Raw genomic sequence first — 26,147 nt, 5'->3', positions numbered from 1 at the left:
GTATACGGATTATAATAGTGCATTACAAAGACATTTCAGTTATTTGATATTGTTCAGGCAGTATTTGGCAACCAACTGCCGTAATATGTACATTGATTATCAATTTATTTACAACAAAACGAAAATGGATCTTAAAATGGATAGTTAAAAGAATTGTTTGTAATACACGAATTTATGAGTTGCTACCGAATATATATAAGATACAATGGTTTTGTTTAAATCTGTAATAAAATGTATGTCCTTATGATTTCCACTTGACCGGTAGTTACACTGATATATAACAACATATGTGGTTACACTTCAATTAAATGGATTTATGAAAACAAAATGAAGACCTGATATGAATGATATATGCTCTATGCATATTCTTATTTATCTAGGATATTGCCTTTCGTTAAAGTTAATGGAAAACAATAGTTACAACACTCATGATTTAATTCTATTATTTTACCACAACAATATACAAAATTGAAAAAAATGTATATAAAAATCTCACATTTATAACGTACAACATCAAAATATTGATACTACTTATATAACCATTTAAAAAAAACATGAGGATTATTTCTGTGTAAACTTGTCATTTACTGACTTTTTCCATTTACTTATTTTCGTCAGACGATAGATCTGCCTTACAAACAGAGACAAGTCAAGAGCGATTTTTAACTCTTTAAAATACCCATGCTGAATAACATCCCTTAGCTGAATATTTATCAAATAAAACATTGCCCCTACAAAACATTCCATACCCAAGAGGGGCATATGTTAATTTCTTGCCTATTTTTTAAAAAAATATATTATGTTTTTCCTTCTACAAATTGTATTCCACAAGATATCATCCCCTCGTTAGGGTCAAAAGTCTACAAGTACAATCTTCCAGGTTAGGATAGCCACCTAGATACATGTACAGTAATTATTCTAAATCAGCGGTATCATTTGACCTTTCGGCAATTCAACGATCAAAGTAAACTTTTTAAATCTTGAACATTGAAGATTAACAAAATTTCATTGTGTATAAAGGCAAAGTACATTAGTAAGAAACAAAAGCTGTAGACATTCCACTGAGGTATTAAACCATTTGCGGTGCTGGTTTGACATTGTTTTTCAGGGCACCGAATCTGAGGTAGCAGCTTGTTCCAAAACGCCATCTTACGTGGTTTGTAGTTCTTAAATTCTTTTACTTCTATGTTTCCATCTTTTAAACGAAGTCTATGGAATATTTTCTTGTTATGGCTATAACTTGAATGGTCTGTTACGCCATCGCTTAGGTTTCTGTTTAAAAAAGTAAAAATTGATAATACAAAATACAATATAAAATTGAATAAATTTTGTTCACTATTTTGGTAAGTACACACCTTAAAAACTCTGTGAGCCGCGCGTTTTACCACGGGCCAGGTTTCTTAGACCTTTTAGCTGCGTTCTAAAATTAAGTGAGCTCTGCTTCTTGTAAAGTTTTTAAAGCACCCGGGTTAAGAACAAATTTGAAAAAAAAATGTGCAGATGCAGAGTTTCTTAAAAACCTGCGTACTTATACTGATAACTTAATTGTCATAAGGGAATTTTTAAAATGCGCATGTCATCCTACTCAAAGGGATATAATTATGAGTAGTAGAGAATGAAGTTATGGTAATCAGGACATCGTGAGGCCTAATTCTGGATCTTAGTTTACAGAGTCATATTACATTTTTTAAAAGTGAAAACAAGAATATTCTTTACAAAAAAGAAATATATAACTAAATTCATTTTTATTTCAAATATTTAGAGCTACATATATTTTATTGTGATTTTAAAAAACTGCGTTCTCATACAAGTTACATTAAATATCAAAAATATTTTAAATTCTTTTTTTCTAGAAAGAGTAATCAGGGGAACCAAGATTCCAGTGAAAATCAAAAGAATGTAATCCTGGTACAAAGACCAAACATGGAAAACAGATACACACAACAAAAAAACACAAAATAACCAAAATAATACGTACAAAGGAACAAAGGTAAATAACCAACTCGGACTCCACTAAAACCTAGGAGCATGGACCAAGTGCAACGGTAGTGTAAGCATCCCTGTAATTCTAGATGTATACACAGTAACGATCATTCAGTTCATGATAAACTTCTGTAGTAATGACTTCAATCTTTTTAGCAACATAACCCTGTTCCAGAAGGATTTTTCCCATATGTTTAGTTTTTTAACATATGGGATATTACACAAGTTTTTCAAAACTATTAAGTATTCTCCCAGAAGGTTTTGTCTTAGTAGGCTTTATCTATCAAAACGCTGAAGAAATAACAAGAATTTCATAACAAAATATTTAAATAACATTTAACGTGTGTTTAATGCAATTGTGAGAGAAGTGGGGTCACTGGGAAAAACATTCTTATGCTATGAAATGAATTATAACAGAGGAGTACGAAGATATGGCCAAAATGGCTGAATATGAGCATCGAACATATTTTTAAAACTTTTGAAAAGTATAAACCAATGATGTAACTGTACATCCTACAAAAACCTTACAGCTACATTGTTTCTATGATATTGATAAACATATTTCTTGTATAGCTTGGTAAATATTGATGAATGATGTTACATTTTCTTCTAATACTTGCATTATTTAATGGAAGTTTTTCTCGAGGTTATCTTACCCATATCTGACAAAGCGACCTATAAGTTTCATCAAATGGCGACTTGCTTCCTTATCTTTTTCTGTATATGTGTACAATTTGTGTCCAACTAAAGGTACTCCAAACTGATAAAACAAATCTCGTCCATGGGGAACTCCTAAATATAAAAAAAACTGATTTTCATATTTCACAAAAAAAATACCCATTTTTATGATATAATCATGTTTAAGACTTAATGTTTGATTTCGTTTTTTGTTCTTCGTCAATAAAGGGTAAAAACAAAATTAGCGAAACGATAAACCATATGCAACATATATAGGCAAAAGGAAAGTCAGTATAACAAATGTCAATAGCACAGCAACAATCGAAATTATCCTGACTTGGTACAGGCTTTTCTTGTGGAAATGATTGAGTAAACTACGTTTTAGAGCACTAAACCTCCCGCTTCTGTTACTGTTAGTTGTTTCCCATAAATTACAATATAAACATGCAGTTTGATTTGACCCCGTGAAACGTGGGTAAAATAAGTAGTCAAAACATGTACCGGTTATCTGGTAAACGATAAAGCGAGTTTAATGAAAGTTCAATTTATTTTACGCGGATTCCGGAGTGGTGTCCGATTTCAACAAGCCGTTGTAATATTTACGTCATTAACCTGTTATGTCATAGTCAGCGTTCATGAATGGCAAACTGTTCTCAAAACATGAAATGCATGCAATTCTACATTTTTAACTTGAATAACACGGAATGATCAAACGGGGAAAAGTAAGGAGAACGTGCAATATCGACTGATCCCTCAACTTGAATTGTGTATGTCGATTCAAGCTCGAGCTGGAAAAAAGGGCATTTTGTGGACTCGGTCAGTTCTGTTTAAAAATCTCGGTATGTTTACTGCTTCACTCTTCAAATTGAGAGTTTTATTTTGTTTATGTTTTGAAGTTCAGGGGAAAAATTATTTTTACTTGTAGCCGCTTTGTATGAAATTATATTCATAGGTTAAATCACCTTCAACATTTGCAATAATATTACTGTATAGGTAAAATATGGAACTATATTATTTGTTTCCGTCAAGGGCGGTGGACAGGTTTTTTCTATATTAAATGGGTATGTAAACTACGCAAGCGAATTGTCTACATACATGACAAGTTGGCATTACTCTTAAAAGCAACAATTGAAATTTCTATTATCGTACATTCATGTATGTGGCATTTACGGCTTTATTGTACTGTTGAAAATGTGACTTTTGGGCCCGCACCAGTCCCCCTTCTAAGAGGCACTACGTAGTAGGTCAATTTTTATCGAAATAAAGCTGTCAAATATAAAATTCTGGTCCCCCCCAGAGGCATGATATAGAAATTTTTATATAATAATTAATAGAAGTACACACATAAAATGTTTTGTTAAATGTCGGGCACTTGGAAGTTGGTCGCTAGGGGCGGTGTGCCAAAGTAAAACGTAAACGCAAGAAAACATTGATTAGATCAAGGAGCTAAGTATTGACAGACCTAGAAAAAGGAACACAGTGACTGTAAAATCTGAAATTGAACTACATGTAACCCTGACACTTAAGGGAAATATATATATATATATATATATATATATATATATATATATATATATATATATATATATAACCGATACCCCGTTACAAGGGTTTCCGATACATGGTAAGTTCCTCAAGTTAACCAGTTTATATTTAGGAGAGAGAGCATTACAAAAGGGGACAAAAATATTTCGAATACCTTGAATTACAATTATTTACAATCAGATGCATCACAACAGGTTAAGTGTTAAATCGACTACTTTAAGCGTTACGCCCACAAATTTTCAGAGGAGTCATTTGTGCGTACCGTTCGGATCAGTACAAAGCCATGTTGTACTTAGGTTAGAACGTGAGTATGCAGCTCGAAATTATCACTTGAAACCTAAATTTCTGTTGTATTTCATTTGCACGTGCTTAGAATCAGTGAGTTACTCCTTTTATCAAGAGTCAAACAGTTAAAAGGTATTGATTAGTTTGTTGAGTTCTTACAACGCTAGATAGTCCATTGTTGTTCTTGTTATAGTTGAATCCTATTTGTGTAGATGCAAATTTTGACACCAGATGTAATACGTTGAGAAACATTGTTGCTGTATGATGCGTGAAGCATATTATAAATAGTTTCGCATCTTTAATTGTACACATATTTTACGAGACTGTTTATGGATGTTATCTAATATGTACATGTATGCAAGAAGAGGTGCGTAATAGAATTTATTAAAATTGATATTACTTTACGGTTTAGCATCTGCCGATTCAAACAGACCTATGGTAGTCTTAGGTAAGTCATTATTTAAATTATCATTATACGGTTTCTTTTATTTATCTATTTCTTTGGTTTAATTTTGGAGCACGACAGTAACTTTAATTTGAGCAAGATACTATCTAGAAGAAATGGTAATACTACTACTTCACAAAACATATAGTAGAGAAAACTCGAAAAAAAAAACGAGTAAATTCAGTTGTTAATGATAATCAAACATTAACACAGTATGAAAAGTATGAAATATAGAAACAAGCTAAGCAGTATGATTCCAACAATCGGCCTAGATTTTAATGCTGCACAACAAAAATATATTTTGTTGCAGTAGAAAAAACTCGAAAAGTGAGGAAACTCATTTGCTAATGAATATTGAAACGATCGTACTAATAGTTTTCTGCGCAAGTGGTGTATCACGCTATCTTTTCCCGTGCTTTGGGGAATGAACACGTTTGGCCGTGACCATTTTGGTGGAATCTGGTAAGATGAAAAGGGGTCAGGATCCTATAATTCGCGTTGGACCAAATAATTGTATACCTTTCTGTGGTACCACGGGAATGTGGGTTTAAGTAAGGCTTTATCTGGTACCAGAGCGGTCGGTTCACGACTGGTACCAGTCGGAATTTCTCGTTCTCTGTTACCAGGGTGACTTAATTACATGTGGCCTAAGATATTTGAGGATCGGGCTCCCTGTTCAATTAGTAATGGGCGGAGGAACTTCCGTTATCGCTGTTGCCAGCGAAACGCCTACCTTAGCCAATTTACTTCTCGGCGGTTTGTACCGTCTCGACAGATCTCGTCTTTCGGCTTTCTTCATCCGTTTTGGCAACACAAAACTTTTCACATTTTATTGAATCTTTTATTAAATGATATGTTTATGATACATGTATTATGCAGGTTCATTGCCCATAATCTTTTTGTCGGAAACAGTATATCTCAGTATACGATTTGGATATTGGAAATAAAACTTTTTTTGACAGCGTATGGATCGTTTTTTATAGAAGCCTGTCTCTAAGGCATTGGTGGTGCATTAAGAAGCAAGAATAGTGGGTACTAGCTCTGGTATATCTTAACAACTTAAGTGCGCTCAAAGAATTTTGTTAATACATTATTCTTTTTCTTTAATTTTCTTATTTATTTTTTAATGATAATTTTTTAAGCAATTGTCATTACTTGAAATAAATATTACCTTTGATAAGTTCAAATTAAACAAGAATTTAACGTATTTTCAATTATTATTTAAAACAAATTAGCTCTACTGTTTCACATAGAACAATATAAAATAATAGACAAAATCGAGGACAATTCGTTTCACATCGTGTTCATTCATAATTTTAATTATGCATTAAATGAAGTGCTAAAATTTCTCTCACACAATAAAAAAAAACGTCATTAAACAGAAAAGCACATGCCAGATTTTCGGTAAATATTTTCTACGGTATTGACAAACAATACATTAAGCTGTCAAAACAGATTTAATATAGTTATTTTCCATGATACGCATGCAGTATACGCTTGCATTGTTTTGTTACAGTTGTAAAATAAATTCCTATTTTTCAAATTTTAATATATATTAAGATATTTTGTCTAGTGGAAAATCCATATACTAAAATAAATTATATTCTGGACTGCTCTATTAACAGTTAGAATAATGATAAGAAATTTAGAATTTTTTTTTAATTACATTTAATCTGTCCTTCAAGTAGAAGTTTCCTATTTCCTCTTAGATGGTAAACTATGACAAAATGAAAGTGGAAACAAATTTTAATAATCTTCGATAGACATTACAGGAATGAGTTTTGGAAAATATAAAATTGCGGAAGAACGCCCTAGCGAGTAAATCAGTTATAAAAAAAACTGGCTTGCTGAGAGTGTAAGATTATTCCCGTATTTTTAATTGTGTATTTATCTATCCTTACTATATAATGTAATATCTACTTTTTTAGATTTATTTTGGACTCGACTTGATTATGGATCGTATTAAAGTTCGGTTATTTACCCTTTCTGAGATGGTTAAATTTCACAAAAATATGTATAAAATTGTATATTACAATTATTTTTTTTTAATATGCATTTTAATGAAAAACAAGTTTTGCAAAGAAGATAGGACTTATTTATGCACTATTATACGCGCTTCTTACCTAACCATTCTGGTCCTGGGGCGGATTCTGACACGTGATCAAAACTCATGACATACAGATTTTTGGTGAATCGAGACATAACGTCAGCAAGTTTGATCATTGGTGCTACAAAAACAAAGTCACTCTCCATCTGAAATAAAACACATTCCAATGAGATGTAGACCCGAGAGGACACATTTTTATTCGTACCTGCGAAAATTTTGAACTATATAAACTGTTTTTTTTTTTTTAAAGAACGCCAAAATTAATATATTAAGAGTTGTTTGTTACCGCTCTGTTATTCTGTCAGCCCTGAAGTTTTAGAATCTTCAAGGGAATTCCTGTCAAGAATAGTTCATGGATAACATTGTTAGGAAGTGCTCTAGGGTAAAATTGTTAGAAATAATTCCTTGATAGCATTGTTAGGAATAGTTCTGGAATAAAATAAAAAATAAAATAAAAACAATTCAAAAAACTATCCAAAACTTGACAGACACCATCAGAAGCTGCCCTTATATTACCAGTGGGGAAAATTCAGAATATTAAAAAAGACCCGAACTAAGTGTTGCTATAATATCGTTTGATTATTTTTCTTAAACTAAAAATCAAAAATATTTGCCATTTTACAAAAAAAAAAAAAATAATATGCGAGTACACGTAATAGTTGGATTAATGGAGAATTTAGTTTCTATCTGACGCTTGTGTTACTTCAAGACTAGTATCATTATTTTCATGTACATATATAAAAGTAGATGTAATCAATGTCATTTCTACAATGTACCAGTAATATACCAACCTCGACATACTTTTTAACGGGTTTATGTTCATCATCAGGATCATGCTCCCAATGGCCGTATTCGTGCTCGATTAGTCCTGAAACAAATAAGTATACCTAATAATGTGACAACTCACTTGTAGATACATAAAGAACAAAGTCACTCCAATTATTTAGAAAGTCAAAAACACAGAAGACTGCCGTTACTTGTATATACATGAGCAAACTCTTGAAAAAGATCATTACGGTAGTGCATATTGAAACATGGTACAAATTACAAAAGAACATACCTAAATGGTACTAACAGAAGAATATAGCTGTATTATTAGAAAGTACTTGTTTCATTTATATGGAATGTATTTAAAGTAGAAGACCTTGGTACGGTTTTCCGTCACTAGAACGTTTGAATGATTCCTGATATTCAAGCTTCAAAGTGATACTGATGTAAACCCAAACAAGGATTCCATTTCTAGAACAAAGATATCAGCCTCCAGTAATTTTGATCTTTTGTAAACTAGAACATTGAAGTATGATTGATTAAATGTTTCAAATGCCAACATTGAGGAATATATCCTTCATTAGGTTGCAAAATGTTTGAATTACGCCGTTTATTACATACAAAGATTCCATCATTTAGTATCATTTTGTGGTCGGCATTTAATTTAAGTCATCATAATTTGACACATGTATCATATGTAAGTAACCTTGATATTGAATACATTAATTTGAATGATAAAAACTTTTTTACAATGCTGTACCTCAATATCATTTAAATATTAATAAAAAAATACACGATGAATTATTCTAAAAGATAAATGTTCCATATAAAATTATTTTTTGTTATTTCTGCTAAATAAAAGCCCAGTTACTCTTTTACATCATCAGTAGAATAAACAATTTATGTTATACATTTTGATCATATTTAAGAAAATTTGACTTGATATTCAATGCTTATTTAATTCTGCTGTAAAAGATCTCCCTAATATACCAGATAGGGTTTAGTTTAGCCAGTGTTTAAGATTTCGGAAAATAACAATTTTCTACTACTTGTTGTTCAAAATCTGCACGATAAAATTAATTTCTTTAAAAATTGCCGGAAGATGAATTACGGTTATTGTAATATTATGTTCATATTTAACAAAATTGAATTATGTAACAATTTTGGGGTACCCCAGGTCTACTACCTTAAAATTCATAAAAAACCTATATGATGAGAGCACACATTCAAAACAGGAGACGATTATTCCACAAATAAATGTATGGTAAAAAATTGAATTGATACCTTGATTTAATTGTGTTTTAGTATGTCATTAAACTTGTTTCGTATTTTGTATCTCCTAACAGAAATGTTTTCTGTAAGTCAACTAGTCTACACAAGATATATCGACATTCTATTTGCTTCATTTAAAATATTGTGCAATTTGTTTCTAACCTCCCAGACCACACACATTCTGGTGCAAAGGTTTAAATAAATCCCTCATCAAAGCTTTAAACACAAAATCTTTCCTTATGCTGTTAAAAAGTGGCTGCACTCTCTGACGATTCTTTGGATCCATCCCTGGGATTTCATCTAGGCGCCGGTTAATTTCTACCGCAAAACCACCAATATTCATGACTGGAATGATAAGTTATATATACCTGATATTCTGCAGATTTTGGGGAATAAAACTGGACTAAATATCTTCACTACGTTCCGAAAATTGTGTTCTCTGAAAGTTCCGTTCAAATTGTAATAGTCCATAAGAACCACCGCTGTAATATAAGAGTTACAGCTCTTTTACAGATTTATCGTATTAGATTACATGCGGTGTTTCATATATGTTAGATAAGTTAGTTCGTTAGTATTCACGAGGAATGTAGGTAGAACATTAAACATGACGACGTATTGGTAAAGATTCAAAACGTTTTGAAACATTTAAATCATTCCTCACATATGATAGGTATATTGTTATACTGGTAAGTAAGCTATTTTTGGTATTTAACAGGAGGTTTATTTTTGTGGACGAGGAATAGTATTTTACAACATCGTCTAAATACATTTGGATAAACTTATCATTTTCAGATTTTTTCAAATGTTACTTTTCATTCTCAATACTCCAATCCTAAAAATGATTGTAATCATAAGTACATTTATAATGTATATTGCCCGGTAAAATTTGCACGGAATAAACGACAGGCATTTCTTAATTTAAAAGTAGGTCTAAACTTTCTAATACTTCATGCTCACCATGTTGAGATCCTTCGTCTTTTGTAAATGTCATAAAAAATGATTCACCATTTACATCTCCGCGCCTATACGTTCCTATTGGGCGTTCAACTAGAAAGTGCTTGTCCACTATTGCAGGAAATGAAATAAAACTAGCAGGATTGTGCTGAAAATATTCATATATTTTTTTTTTAATTTTAAAATACAGGTATAAATAAATAGAACATGATAACCTTGTAAACATTTTCCAAATGTTAACTTCCGAGGATGGATATGACCTTTGTATGTAGTTACAATTCTATGCCAAGTTAAAGGCTAGTAAATTCTGTCGCATTGCTTATGATTTTCTACGGCCATAATTTGTTGTATCAGTTAAAAGTTTAAAGGTAGTCTGAATGTCTTATATTGAAACTTTCCTTAACGGCGTTATTTCTTTCATTATTATTTCCATTGATTCTAGTGTAGCAAAGAACTTCATGATGATCGCACATTTAAAGATTTTGTCATGCACAAACAAAAACAAATGTAATTGCAGTATTTTCTGCAGATTCTGATACTTTCGTAAGATACACGGCAACAAAATCAACAGTCTTATTCAAATATAAGGATTGGAGAATTCTTCTTTTAACAAAAGTACAACATTTGCATAAAATGTGATCAGGGAAATTGAGTGACAGGACGCACATTAGATATGACTTTAATTGAGTCTGGGTAATACGGTCCGTCAAACATACATCGCAAACCGGATTAATTTAACGCCTTGTAGTTTTTTTTTCTCATAACTTCCTAATCCAACGTACAAAGCATTAACGAAATCAATATTTTTTTTTGTCCAAACCAGATCTTAACCCCGTTTTTCTATTACTAACCTTAGCTTTGATTTCTTTAATAGATTTTACATCCAAGGTTTTCAGGTATTTTTTGTGGTGTTTCTTAATATCTCTTTCATCAATATTATATCCTTCCGGCCAATCTTTTCTAGCGACAGCCCAAAAAGCCAGAGGTGAGCCACTCTGTATGATTGCATAACGAAATAATCCTGTAAAACATGAAAGTGTCAACAAAAAAACTAAATAATGCGTTGGTCCTGTGTATCCGGTGCGCAATGTCATTTGTTTCTTACTAGCATCTAATTATTTGTAACGAAATGGCAAAGAAAAATGTAAGAATTTTTAAATCAAAAGTGTTACTGAAGTCCCAAATACCGAAAAAAGGAGAAGGAAAATACTCTCAAGTAATGAAACATGACCATGACCAAAGCAAACTTGGTGATATGTATATAGATGTAGTAAGAAATGCTAAGTCTTACGAAGTTAAGCAATGCAATATTTGTGGGTTTTATTTTGGGTTTTGTTTGTTTTTTTGTTTTTTGTTTGTTTTTTGTTTGTTTGTTGTTTTTTTTTTGTTATTTTTTGTTTTGTTTTTTGTTTTGTCGTTTTGTTGTTTTTTTTGTGTGTCACATATTGACATAATTTTATTTTTGGTTATGTCAGGAAATATAGTAAACTTGATAAACTATGATACCATATTTCGTGTGACGATCTCGAATTTCATATACCTTTAGCTAGAGGAGAAACCATATGGAAGCCAACATCTGCCGCTCCAGCACTATGTCCATCTATAGTGACTCTATCTGGATCACCATTGAAATATCCTACATTATTTTTAACCCATTTCATCACCATAATTTGGTCCAGGAATCCGTAGTTTCCTTCTAGTTCTTCATTAGCAGCACCATAGAAACCTATTAAAGTTTGTAATAATATCAATGGATATTACTAATATCCTGTACTAAGTATAGTTACGATTCATACTCAATTAACATTAATCAAAGGGTAATGACTCCTGGAAAGTTTATGTCCAATCACCCTAACGTCTCTCGTAAACCATGATATTAGGATTCAATTATACTTTATTTGCAATCAACTAGAAAAAGACGGAACTTGACCATCATAGATACAATTGAACTCTTAAATATCAAATTGACGGACATGGAACGAAGCAGAAATGAGGACTCGTTATATGGGAAAAGATTATATTTCATGAACTTCCAATTACTTTATTATAACATATAAAAGAAAGACAAAACAAGGAAAGACAAACTCCATCATACCTAAAGCACCAAGTCTGTAGTTAAAGTTGATTACGACCAGATCACTATGTCCTGCTAAAATATCCCCATCAAACATGGCTCCCATACCAACTTCATTAGAACCGCCATGTATAAAAAGAAGAACAGGATAAGGCCTAACCGAGGGTTTCTGTTAAAAAAAACATGCAAGATTAATATAAGCAAGACCTTTTTTGCGATTGATGTACTAAACATTTCGTAAAGCTATTTAAATGAACAAACACAGAAAAAAAAACATTAGATAATATTTTTTAATTAACATTGTGAAAATTATAATATAATAATAGTTGAAAATACTATAACAGAAACATATCTTTCCAATGCTTTAAAAATATCCATGAATCAAACGGCTTGGTCCATAATCCCAGTTTTTTTTACATTTGTTTCTTTGGGCGTGTCATATTTTTATTCCTATTCTTTGTTATGTGTATCTGTTTTCCGTGTTTAGTTTCTTGGAATATGTTCTTTTGATTTTCGCTCGAATCTTGGTTTCCTTGATTATTGTTTGTAACATAATTATGTTACTAAAACATGCAGTTGTATATATGTCATATTACCGCAGGCTTATATAGATTAAGATATAGGCAATCTTCTGATTCTCTGTTAAAGTCCGGAGCATGTTCTTGTATGTATTCAAATGTATTTTGGCTCTGTGCTTGTCTCTGCAAGCATGCTGGAGGAATCTCTAATGTATCGATTGTGTCACCCCAAGACGTTGGTTCTACTGGCCTCTAAAAGTCAAAGAATAGATTTGAAATTTTAAACATTGTAAACCAATTTATTTTAACAGGTACTTATTTTAGCGAATAAGAATGACCAGATATTCGCGAAAATAACTAAAATAAATCATTCGCAAAAAGAAGTTGATTTGCTCTATTTCCACTAGAGTCATTTTGAAAATAAAGAGTATATCTGCAATTAGTAATGAGTCTTGACTTTTGAGTATGAAACTCAGCATATTAATTTATCACCAAAAGAAGGAAAACATAGCTTTTAAATTCAAATCTGCGACAATATCATCTGCTGTTTGGAATAAAACAAAGAACAGATGTAAATGTTGGTATTATTTTGTATACCAGGGTCTCTTATATGTAATATAGGACATTGGAATATTATTTATCTTTATGAAGATCGTGCTTCATACTAAGTGTTATTTTGCCAACGCCATAAAATTTCTATAACCTTGATATTTTATGGGCTAATATGCACCAATTGTCGTCATGACTTTTTAATAAATATATTGGGTAATTGTCCACCAATCAAAATATCAGAAAATGAGGAATGTGTTCCAAGCAATTTCATCTGAAAGCGTTTATGATTTGCCTACGATACAACTCAGTCTTCTGTAATTATCTAATTTAATGATCTTTTATTTTCCTGTAGTAAGGAAGTCAAACGAAGCACAACTTTCACAAGGTCGGAGTACTGCCTTCTAGTAGTAAAATTAAGTCATTAATTTACTGTAATCTTCAACGATTTTATTATACAATTTTCGGAGTTACTGAAGTAGAATATGTCAAACGTTATCGATGTAAAATTGAATCACGACTGCCGTTTGCAGATAGCTTTATTGTATATCAAGACTTGGCCAAGCTAAGCTAGATGATTGATTTAATGACAAAGGCAGACAGTAATTTGCAAAACACTTTTTTCCTTACGAAATACAATCGTTTAGACATCCTGCATTGCTTCAAAAGAAAGGTATATTTGAACCAACATGAACAGGATTGTTTTAATATTTAATTGTAAATGTCGTACGTTTGCCACTGTCCCTAAAACAGTATTTCAAGCTATCAGTAAAAATTTTGCCAAAAGGACACAACACTGTTATGAATTTGTATTCGGCTTAAATTACTAAGTAGCATCTATTTAAGCCGGCCTAACGATTCCATAAATATGCATTTAAAGCATCTCATCAAAACTTCTATGTGTGCTTGATTTCGAACTTTTAGTCGTTGTAACATAATAATAACTTTTATGCAAGCAAACAAAGTTCATTCGACAGTTTGTTTTTTTTTTTACGTTAAACCAGCTGACGCGATTTAAATATGTATAAATATAAACCAGAGATTAGTTACGAGAAACATTGAGGAAGAAGACAACTCGAAGCTTCTGAGTAGAACAATATCTAATCACAGGTAGGTACTGAGGAGTATAAGTATTCGCAGAAAAATCTCACGGTAAAAATAATTTTTATAAGCAAAAAAATAGCTTTACATTCAGAGGCATATTATTTTAATCTTATTTGAAAAGACATTCTTGAAAAAAAAGTTACCGAATTTCCAGCATGTATGAGACATTTATTTTTTTTTATTATTAATATTTACATTTTTTTATACTTTATTTTATTTAATTATTTTATGGCTTCTTGCCATGATTATTTCTCTTAATAGTCGGCATGAAAGTAAGTCACAGTACGGCTTAAAATAGATTAACCATTTCGGATGTAATTTGGTCAATTTTTCACCTACTGAAATATCTAAATTTTGTTGACAAACCTCGTGATAGTTTTAAAAACGCAGTTTACCGGAGCATACTGAACACTCATGGAGTTTTTAAAATCATGTGCTAATACCATCATATTATTGACACAAGCTAACACATTGAAATTTTGTCAATGGAAAAAAAACGGAGGTTGGGTCAATGCATTTCAAAATTGAAACAGTACTGGAAAATGTTGAGTTTTACCTTTCATCCTGTTTGTATGTTGTGTAACTTTGTTTCATGATTATTTTATAATTCAATATTTTTTTCTGGAAAAAATGTTTTGTCATCTGGAATGATAGTTAATGTAGCCTGTTTCATGGCTGAAATTCCTTTGCATTGATCACACTTTTGTTTCAAAGGATGTATGTGCTTTAGTATCATTTAGATAATATTTGTTGTGTTTCACATGCTATGTTAAATTCATTGGTTTTGTTATGAATGAATCTGCTACGCATCTATTGTTTGAAAGGGTGGCATGGCGACAAACTTTGTAGAATGAATCAAAGTTTTATTATAACTATTTTCAAAATTATTTTGATTAATAATCATTCAACAATTTTTTTTTGCATTTGATTTCAACACTAAGGTACTTCACTTCTGTAACATTGGTACATTCTTTAGGTTTTAAGGTAGTAGACCTGGGGTAACCCCAAAATTTTTCCATAATTCGATTTTCTTTAAATTTGTACATGATATTACACTAATTGTGGCGCATCACTTGTCAATGTTTTAAGAAAATTCACTGTGCAGATTTTGAACATTGAAGACTAAAATATTGTTGTTTTTTTTAAAACTTAATCATTAGCCAAACTGAATCATATCTGGTATTTTATGGTCATTTGACAATATATTTAAATAAATAACTGAATATTAAGTCAAATACACTTTAAAAGGAATAATACATCAGATTTAATATCGATTTTTAGTCTTTCCATTTTGTAGAAGAGATACTAGGCTTTTAATTTAACAAAACAACAAAACGGGGCCATTTTCAGCTTATATAAAAACCTCTATTTTGCAAAAAAATCAAAATTCAATTTTCGTACAAAACTGATATTATATGGACTATTCATATGCGAATCAATAAATAACTTTTCGGAAAAGCTCACCGTGTAGTTTTTTTTAATGTTTTAATGATAGTAAGGTAAGGCATTGAAATATTTTTTGATAATTAATCATTACGGCTAAAATCATGCTAATATTCAATAAGGTTAACAAGAATCAAATTATGATGACTTATATTGATGAAAGGACATTGCCAGGCACAGCTTGAGTCAACTACATTTGCAAATTAATGTCACACTAATATTTATACGCGTGCACGAAGGGACAAATTTATATGCTAAACATAGTTCAATGCTGGATAGAGTTATATGCTGAACAAAGCAACAATGAAAACAGAAAGCTTAAAGTCTTAAAGACATTAAAGGATATGTATATTTTTTTTTAACTCTAAAAGGTTAAGGGATCATAAAAACTGGCTATGTTATTAGTTAGCCGCACTGTCTCATGACAGAGATCACTTCATATTTCAATTTTAATATCATATCTAAAGGAATCTTGGTTTGCCGTTAAATGTATCATTTCAAACGTTTTCCCACCTTATAAAATATATACCTCAATGTATGCCTTTTTATATGTAAATAGCTGTTTGTTTTAATTTCATTATTTTATGAAGAGACTTTGATCATGCTTTTAATATTTTCCTTACATTAAATGTTCTTGCCGTGATATGGCCCTGGTCGCCGAATCGGCAATAAACAACAACAATCAATCAATCAATCAATCCCTCAATGTACACATTTGAAACATTTAATCAATACTTCAAAAGAGCAGAGTTACTGGGGCTGGTATCTTTGTTGAACCATTTCTTGGAGTTATTTCCCTTTAACATCAGTATCAATATTTAAAGCTTGCATATTAGGAGTTACTCAAACGCTTCTGTGACTAAAATTCTTTCAATTTAGATTACCTCCCTTACCGTAGGTCTATAACCTTAAGTAGCAGTCTTTGTAATGAGGTGAATCATGCATTCCAATAAAACCATAAAATTCACTTATTCAGAGGCAGTTACACAGCTCAGAACTTGTCTTAGTTAGTCATTCCCATGTTATACTTTGGTGATAAAAAATATGTAGTGTACAAAATTGGCTCTTTGCAAGTGATTTGGTTCTTTATTTGGTTGGTTTATTTGGGGAATAAATACATGGTTTTCAAAATATAGTTTTGTATGCAGATATAACTATTTTTCTATAAATAAAGTATGGCGTGTTTCTCTTCTACCATTGTCTGAAATTTTATATGGATTGATAATTTAATGAGTATTATCACAGTTTATAATTTATTGTTCAGTTCGACCATTGTAATGAATTATTACATATCTTATAGGCTTGGGCTTCAGTATGTCTAATTTTACTTTCACATTTCAGTTAACTTTCATGTTGCTGCAGTCTACACTATTTTGCTGTACTTGTGTACATGTATAATGATGTTTGGGGCCAGTTGAAGGCTTCCCTGTTGTATTAAAGTTTACTTATGAATCATTGAAGACCAATTGAGGTGCAACTCTTTCGCTGTATTTGTGTATAATAATGATTGATACTAGCTACAGATTGCCCTGTAGTACTAAGATGATCTCGTCGTTCATTGAGGACAAATGGATGGCCATGGGCTGACATTTCCATCCAGGTGGGGTTATTGTTTCTTTTACATACACACCATACCTATTCTCGATATATATATATATACTTATAGATTTACTTACGAGGAAGTATCACTCGCTTAACGAAAGCTATATTTTCATATAGCCTAGTTGGCCGAGTGGTCTAGAGCGTTTGACAGGCGTGCAAGTGTTGCCAGAGATGTCAGAGAAGAGAAGGGGTTCGAATCCCGCCGAGGGAGCGACCAAATCCGCATCGCAAATTTGTAACCTCGCATCGATTCTAGAGTTTTGGTGCAGACTTGATTATATAAATATGTGTGTATATATATGTATGCATCCTTGTATTTACATACTATGTTGATCCTCGCCGTGCACGCTATGTATCTACATAGTAATGTACTAACAAGTAAGATGGTAGGTGCCTCACCTCATTAGACTTCTTATATGTATTATATACTTGGTGTGGCTGTATTTGTATACTGTTACAGGTCTTCTATTGTCTTACTCGATACAATCAGAGGTTGCCCTATTCAGTTACATCATGTGCTAATGTTCGCGCTCTAGATTCATTTACGATGAAGTATTTATCAGTTAACAAAAGCTATGTTTTATATAGCCTAGCTGGCCGAGTGGTCTAGAGCGTTGGATTTAGTGCAGTCGGTGTTACCATATGTGTCAGAGAAGAGAAGTGGTTCGAATCCCGCTGAGGGAGCAACCAAATTGCATCGCATTGAATTTTGTTGCACGTAGCATTTTTTTTCTAACTTTTTTCTATAAAAGAAGTAATAGAAATTTATAGCTAGCTTAAATGACAAATATTCAATGACAAAACGATTTTTTCTTTTCATTACAATAATTATTGCTTGATGCACTGTGCCACTAAATTCTTAATACCACAAAGTTGGTATAGAACGCGTCTGGCTATAGAACAATAAGAAAGCCGCCAACAATATTTGAGAGTAATGTCATCAATAAAAAAGTAATCATCGATAAAGAAATGTGTCTCTTGTTATTTGTTTTATTTTTAGGAACTTTGAAAGTGTATATAAATGAAGACACTTGTATAAATAATATCATAAAACAAAGACAGTTCATTACAGCAATAGTAAATAACAAATATAAATTAATGAACAATCGGACTCTACTCTACCAGAAATCGTGAAACATTGCGAAATGATATACCTTTTTATAATTTTCTTTTTTTGGTTTGTTCTCTTTCTTTCCAAGTATTCTGTTGAAATACCAATGCATTAAACTCAAATTCGAGAATCCTAATTATACTTTACAACATCTCAGACTTAGTTTAACTTAATATTTCTTATTTTCTGTGTCATAATAAACGACAAGAAAATTATTCAAATATTCAGTTCTTTAATAAGACTCAGTATTAACAGCCGTATAGTATTACACTTCGTTCAATGGTAATTATAAACCATCACTGTAATTTCTTCTTCATTGGATGAAATTACTTGAGAATTATTTTACATCAATTATCTTTGACAATGTACTCTTTTAAAGTTCCTTTTCTTTGTAATTATATTTCAATTGCCTTCAAATTGCGAAAATTAAGAAAGTTTCTTGATGCAAAAATTATACCAAATTATGACTCGACTTATTTTTCTAAGATTATTGATGCCACACATCTAGGTCAGAACATGGCTTTGTATCAGTGCAAGGTTTTTCGCTAAATTCCTTTAACATTTCCTCGTTTCACCTGTAATTGTCTCAGTAGGTTTGTTAGATTGTCAGACAAGAGATTAGATTACAAGGAGAATACTGTTGTTATCGTTTAATCGTACAGTTATCATTCTGATTTTACCAGTAAATATCCGCCGATTTTCCACAGAAACGGAAGTAAATTTCCTAACTTTGCTGAATATAACAATGCTATTGTTCCAGACAATATTTTGTTTTGCATTCTCGTAATGTTTATAAAATTGGAAGAAATTTTGATCGGTTGTAGGGAAATAATGTCCTCTGTTATTTGTTATGGTTCATTTAACAAACTTCAAGAAGCAGTATATAATTGCAGAGATAATATTTCTAATAAAATGAGTAGATATTGTGAACCTGTCAGAGGACACATTTCTCGAATACAAATGGTAGAAATCACAAGTGCTTAGTGTGATTCTATAGTTAATCCTTATCTCTGTGATTAAAAAAAAAAAACAGACGGCGTAATTAATTCAAATATTTATTTGAAATGATAGCTACACTCATAATAATATAACAAAATTTGTGTTTGCGTATTTCTTAACAATTTCTAAATTTGCTATGATTTCAATGAGATAATTTTTGGCTAATAATGAAAGACATAAGTTAATTTTACATATTTTAAGCTATTGTTATTGGCATTAAACTACATTTTGATATTTTCGTAATAAAGGACTTAACTGAAATCCTGATGGCGTCATTTTGTTGGGTCATCTCAATTACCGTTACTGCATTTAATCATTGGGATAACATAATCAACTTTTTCCTTCGGATCCGAAGGTTTATTATCAATATTGTATAGCCGAGATTGTTTGTTTGTTTGTTGGGGTTTAACGTCCGAGCAGCAATATTTCAGCTATATTCAGACAATGAACATGAAATGGATGATAAAATAAACATGAAATGAAAAAAAAAAAGGATGGGTCACAAGGATAATAGGGTCGACAAATTTTGATTGCCACTGCAAAAAAGGGGGGATGGGTAAGGTAGGGCAATTTAGCCTCCTGTAGCGGAGCGCAAAGGCTCCTTCTCCTATCGAATTCCACAGCAGGGTTCTTTAACGTGCGAGGAACGTGGCATCTTTCCCAACACGTTGCACCACTATGGTTTGCGGTCAGGTTTTCCGTATTATAGCCTGACAACCCCAGCATGTAACACGCCAGGGGTACCCCATTCCACCACTTGGGAAACACATCCCAGTTGCTCTGTGGGCACAGCGCCTAGCCCCCGGCTAGGTTTCTGAGCACTATTTAGTTGCCTTATACGACAAGCTTAGCGCTGCTGCAGGCCTATTCTTTTAACACCCGGACCTGCACGGGGCGTATAGCCGAGACCTATGCTAAAACCTATGCTAAGATTCAAACAAATCATTCCTTTTGATAACTTAAACTAATCTATGAGAAGAATAAAATATAAACTAGACATTTCAAGTTGTTGCAGAAAAGTTTTACTGTTCGTTACATTATTTATATAGATTGCCCTTTTCCCTATTTTTAGGCCTTGCTGTTGGTTTTAGATGTACCTGAATTGTTCCATTACTGACGCTATCATTGCGACAAAACATAATTCCTCTTTATAAATACAATTGATTGGGAAAAGAGTACAATAGTTACAATACGAAAGAAAACAATTCTCTAATAAATTAAAAACGTTAAAATTTTGAAACTTAAGACTACAATTGCAATGAATCCAAGCTTTCAGCAAATTAAAGTCAGGTATAAGCAGATCATGCACACAGTTACTGCAAAACTGGTAACTACAAGACATTGTTAGAGTGATTAAGTATGCGACCTCATGCCAGAAAGACTTATTGGATTCGAAAATCGTGATGTTTTCATTTTGGATTTCAACTTTTTTTTGTTTTTTGCACTTTATGGAATTTTATTACTGAAATAATTTATTTTTTGTATGTCAAAATATTTTGACATTTTCCATCTTAATTAAACAACATGGGGCTTATTAAAATATCCTGCTGAAATCTGATTTATCAATAAACAGATGCTATGTATGAAATATCGGTCGAAATCAGATCGTTTCATTTTACCAGAAGTTGAAAATTTTTATGGCATTGTTATCATTCTGATATCATTTGCTTCAAACTCTATTTAACACAGTGTCAATTTATCATTAGAGCTGCAGTCATATAGATTTAAAATATATATGTTATCAATGCACCGTTGTGTTTTTGTTGTTTTAAGATAGATAAGAAGAAAAAAAATCTGTCTGTATAACTCAGATGCAAATCGTAAAAACATATTATATAATCTTTTTAACAGTTATTTGTTTAAGAGAAGTGAATGGCATACATTTTTGTCCAATTTATTACTAACTTTTCTGAGTGATATGCCCGAGGTGATATGATGACATTTCGGCAACGAAAAGTGCATAATAAATATTTCAATAAATGGGGTTATGAATGTATTACATGAAGTTTGTTCAAGAAAAACTTAATCCTCTTTCCAATGTCATGTAATGTTGTGCGCTTAGAGACCTTAGTCTCGCTGCAGCCCCGAAATACTGACTTTTAGGTCTAACAGATAAAGAATCCTGCAAAAGTCCTGAATCCAAAATAATGTTCGTTTTGTCCAATTCGCAATATAATTCAAAATATCGGTCCAAGTAACCTACACAACATAATTTACTAGTGATCAACTGTGGCACAGATAAGTAGCTGGATGAACGAATCCAATTACAAAAAAGCCGTTTAGAAGCAAATACATCGCAATTATATATTTACTGATATTCCAGTGGCAACATTAATTTAGTTGTTGTTTTCATTACGAGCAAAGTACTGACAGATGTCTAAAAAAAACTACTTCCCCCAAAAAAATGCATTAAAATATTTTCAAAAATATATATTCTTGCGTGATAACAAAAGTTTTGAACGATTTAGATTGGAAATAAAGAATCAAAGGAAAAGAAAATTATACGGAAATGCGGATTCGAGCAGGACACTATCTTATATATGTAAATGTTAACTGTCTAGAAGTTGCCTTCCCCAACAAAGAGGGTTTAAAATATTTATGGTGAATTTAAAAAACTCATTACAAGACATCTCACGATATTTGACTTTGGAAATTGGTCGTTTTTACGACAAGAAGTTTATCCCTCGAGATAGGTTTTTTTTATTCATCCATATATTTAAATTGTTCATGGTATGGACGCATCCTGTATATCACAAAAAAGACTAAATATATATTCCTGATAAATTACCAAACATTAAAATACATATCATATGAATATTTCAATTTTCGGAGTAACCTCTCATCAAGAGCATAAGAACCAATAGTTTTACTATTAAATACAACTGAAAACTTCAATCACATTTTGTAGGAGATCATAACACCATCAACTCATTTTATACACACATTAACATGTTTGTCTTCATGTTCAGCTTGCCGAGACTACGCAGACTTTTCGTACCCCGATAGACTTCTTACAATTAGGCTTCTTCATCTGAGTTTTGTTGGTACCAGATTTAGGTCATCACTACAGAAGTTTAATGGTCGTCATCATAAACTCGTTGATCGTTAAGGTGTATCAATCTGCACCATGATAACCGATTTGTTCATCGTGTCATAGTTTTCCCTTCCCCTTTCGTCTACCCCGGACTTGACTCGGCAACTCTGGAAGTGTTTCTAGAAAACCAGAGGTTGCTTTCCCTTCCGGTGCATCTGGTCCGTGCTCCCCGTATTTAGTGGAGTCCGAGTTCATTTACTTTTGTTTCTTTGTACGTATTATTTTGATTATTTTATGACTTTTGTTCTGATGTCTATTTTTCCTGTCTGGTCTTTGTCCTTGGATTACATTCTTTTGATTTCCCCTAGAATCTTGGTTGCCCTTGATTACTCTTTTAAATCGTACTGCAGCCCGATATTACTAGTTAAAAAAAACTTTAAAACTTTAAAAAAAAAATTATATAATAAATCATATATAATTCTATGAGTACTATCGTAACAAAGTGATATCAATATAACAGGTTTTATTTATATATTTGGGGTATGTTGGAAATTCGGTAAAAGTTATGTCATAGACCTATAAACAATAAACTCGTCGTAGTTAGTACATGTCTTCTGGGTTATTTATGTATCTCCGAATTAAGTACAAACTCACAAACGACATTTGGTAGAAAATGATTGTGCGTTTCATAATATCAGTAAGAGTAACAACACTAATCCGATCCATAATCAAGTCAAGTCTAAAATAAATCTGGAAAAATCGAAGCAGTGGTCTTGACTTTGTACGGCATTTCAAACAAAATGGTGGGTTAAATCTAGGTTTTACAACGCGTTAAACCTTCCTCCTCCATTTCGGCGTGCATATACCAGAGGTGATTATTTAGCATTCGCATGCTATTGCGTCATAATCGGTAAATCAATGGTAATGAATTATAAATATATACTTAACTAAATGAATAAATTTTTCAAGCCTTTTGTGTCTTCTTTTCTTGATAGTCCGTATAATATTTTATATGGCGGACATGGATCTTTGCTTTACTTTACCTTCCTGTGATATGAATAAGTTGAGGTCTACAAAGTGAAAATATGCATGGTGGCATGTGTTCGTTCATTTCCTTATAGTATAAATGAGGAATAAAAACTACTGATCTGATTAACTCTACGCAATCGTCAAAATGAATAGACAAAAAATGAAAACGATTTAACAAACGACAAACTCTACTTTCCCGATTCTTGTTCTGGCAACGCCTCACTCGTTTTGCAGCTTTGTATACAGTTAAGATATTTTCTGTATGGTGTCCTTCGGATCAGTCCTTTTTTTTAAAAATGCTGCAAGCTTTATTTTGGTTAATATTAATATTTATCTATAGAACACGTGACATAATCTTTCACATTTGCTATTTTCGAAATATATGAAATTAGATATTAATGTTGTTACGCGAGTTCATAACGTTATTTTTTTCCAAAAAGCAAGTTATCATAAGTTGCTACGTGATAATGATTCAATAGCAGTGAACTGCGTATAAAAAGGGTATATTTTCTATAAGCATATAATCGTTACAAGTTTTTGAAAGGGTTTTATTTGAAAGTGTATTGTTAACAAGTTTGAAATAGTGCCTTATCTTAAAATGATATCAGTACTTATTTGTTTTGTTAAACAAAATACAAAAGTATACTTTTGTGTTTAGATAATCATTGATTACAACTCATTTCCTGTCGTTTTTAAGAAAATTCGACCGGAATCATAACTATTTTTTTTCAAAATAGTAGTTTTACAAAAGTCATTTTTTCCCTTTACATTTTTTATGATATTTTTATATGTTGTTTTATTGATCTATAGCAATACTTTAAAGAAATTTGAATGAGTTATTCTTATAAATGTTTATTTATTTATTTATCTTTTATTTTGTAAACATTATACTGTAACAACAGTTAGACTAATTCCAAGAACATCTGTTAAAAGGCGATACCACAAATCTATTTTTTTAATAAATATTTATATTTTTTAAAGGGCTTTCAAATGCTTAACCTTTCAGTCATACAATCGATCCATTAAGTCAATGATTTATACCTGCGAACACAATGATTTTGTACCCTTTTTTAATTCAGTATGTAGGGTATATGAATACCATCTCTTAAATAGCATTAGTTTGACTGTTTTGCCACAAATGTATAATTTATGCAAAAGTTACAAATTGACTTTTTTTTCAAAAAGTATTAATGATTTCGTTTGGTACGACTAGATAGATTTACTTTTCGACATTGTGTTTGTTTGACATAAAAACAACATCAAGCTAATTAAGGATGCTTAGTGTTGGTGTTATTAAAGCGAATCTGACACAAACAAGTATGTACAAGATCAGAAACAAGCCGTAAAGCTCCATTGGTGATAGAGACTTTCATAAGATATCTCTGATTATATCGACGAAAGACGTTTTGAAGTGTAAACTTAATCAAAATTATATATACAAACTATAAATAATTTCTTCTGCATGATGCATATTTGCAACCATATCATGATTATTCACATTCCTCCTTAATACTTGTTAACTGCAATAATTCAATGCCGTTTATTTTCAAATTATCAATAATATTCTTTGCTTACCTCTAGTCGAAGATTGCCAACAGGTGGAGCTGCATATGGTACTCCTAAAAACTGCTCGACTTTCTGACCCGGAATTCGTTCGGAAATAAATCCTTTTATTTGTCCGTATTTAGTTGTCCTTTCAATATATTTAGTGTTAGAGCCAACTGTCTCGTCAATCAAATGAACTGACTCAAAATTAATGAAGAAACAATACACGTAAAACAGTTGCATTCGAATTAGAACTAACATATCCATTTTTCAACTTTAAGAAGATGATTTCAAGGATCTTTAGGTGAATGTACGCGTCATCTGACACCATACGTCAGAACTTCAATCGTACGGCAAGGTTAACCGAGTTCATGATTCTGTAGACGACCACTTGTTGCATTCTGATTTCTTGAAAGTACAATACTGCACAAATCTGATATTTCACACATTTTGAATTCCTATTATGTAACTAGAGTTAGTCGACTGTACATTTTCTGTTCCATGCGATATTTGTCTGAATGTAATTTATATTTTTTTTCAGAATCCAACTAGCCGATGAGAATCTTTTATTAAGCAATCAAGTAGCTGAAAGAACATTAGATATGATTCATGAGGTCTGATTAAATACCGTGCATTACAATTCAGTCCCGTTCGCTAATCAAGTTTCCATTAATTACCCGATGAGATTGTCACCACCAAGACTGTATCTAAGAACGATTGACCATATTTACGATGACAGTTTGAACTTCGTCATTAAGTCAATCTCTTATGTTGCTTAATAAAAAGTCTATACAAGAATCGCTCAGGACAACATTGGAAATGAAAATAAAAACTGGGTGTAATTTGTTTTAGCTTATTATTTGCTAGTGAAGAGATAATTAATATCGTAACAACACTTGCTGATGACGAAAATCAAACACACACTGCGCTGCTATTGTGTTATAGTTATGTAACTGGACATCGATAAAGTAAATAAATCCATTCTAAATAACATAGGAACTGCAAATATATACAAACTCTTAGAAATAAAATTCGATAGTACAATAATAATAACGCATTTATTAGATATTTATGAATTGCGACATATGTCGGAACTTAAATC

General features: G+C 31.7%; 1 protein-coding gene across 2 annotated transcripts; it reads right to left on the bottom strand.

Moving 5' to 3' along the window:
- Positions 1 to 426: 426 nt before the first annotated feature.
- On the bottom strand, positions 427 to 25,862 carry LOC148629551 (pyrethroid hydrolase Ces2e-like). Of its 2 annotated transcripts, none has more exons than XM_088553419.1 (11): positions 25,076 to 25,862; positions 12,708 to 12,881; positions 12,133 to 12,280; positions 11,578 to 11,763; positions 10,889 to 11,058; positions 10,041 to 10,185; positions 9,246 to 9,428; positions 7,835 to 7,911; positions 7,060 to 7,189; positions 2,640 to 2,775; positions 427 to 1,272 (listed from the first exon to the last, which is right to left on the bottom strand). In XM_088553419.1, the coding sequence occupies exons 1-11, from the start codon at positions 25,310 to 25,312 to the stop codon at positions 960 to 962; spliced, it is 1,899 nt and encodes a 632-aa protein (XP_088409545.1). In that variant the 5' UTR covers positions 25,313 to 25,862; the 3' UTR covers positions 427 to 959. The 2 variants fall into 2 exon arrangements, with proteins under 2 accessions (XP_088409545.1, XP_088409555.1); XM_088553429.1 differs by lacking the exon at positions 9,246 to 9,428 and adding an exon at positions 9,452 to 9,565 and having other exon boundaries at positions 25,076 to 25,861.
- Between the last annotated feature and the right edge of the window lie 285 nt (positions 25,863 to 26,147).

Source organism: Perna viridis, chromosome 1 (assembly GCF_037379345.1).
Source record: "Perna viridis isolate PV_CMFRI_1.1 ecotype Kerala chromosome 1, ASM3737934v1, whole genome shotgun sequence".
Lineage (NCBI taxonomy): Eukaryota > Metazoa > Mollusca > Bivalvia > Mytilida > Mytilidae > Perna > Perna viridis.
Note: the sequence above shows the minus strand (reverse complement) of the source record. Positions and strands in the feature narration are given on the sequence as shown.

Excerpts from the sequence above, each read along its gene's own strand:
- LOC148629551 (XM_088553419.1), bottom strand. The coding sequence starts at position 25,312 with ATGGATATGTTAGTTCTAATTCGAATGCAACTGTTTTACGTGTATTGT. Across the intron at positions 12,281-12,707 it reads TTAATCTATATAAGCCTGCG|AAACCCTCGGTTAGGCCTTA; the intron begins GTAATATGACAT and ends TTTTTTTAACAG. Across the intron at positions 11,764-12,132 it reads CTACAGACTTGGTGCTTTAG|GTTTCTATGGTGCTGCTAAT; the intron begins GTATGATGGAGT and ends AAACTTTAATAG.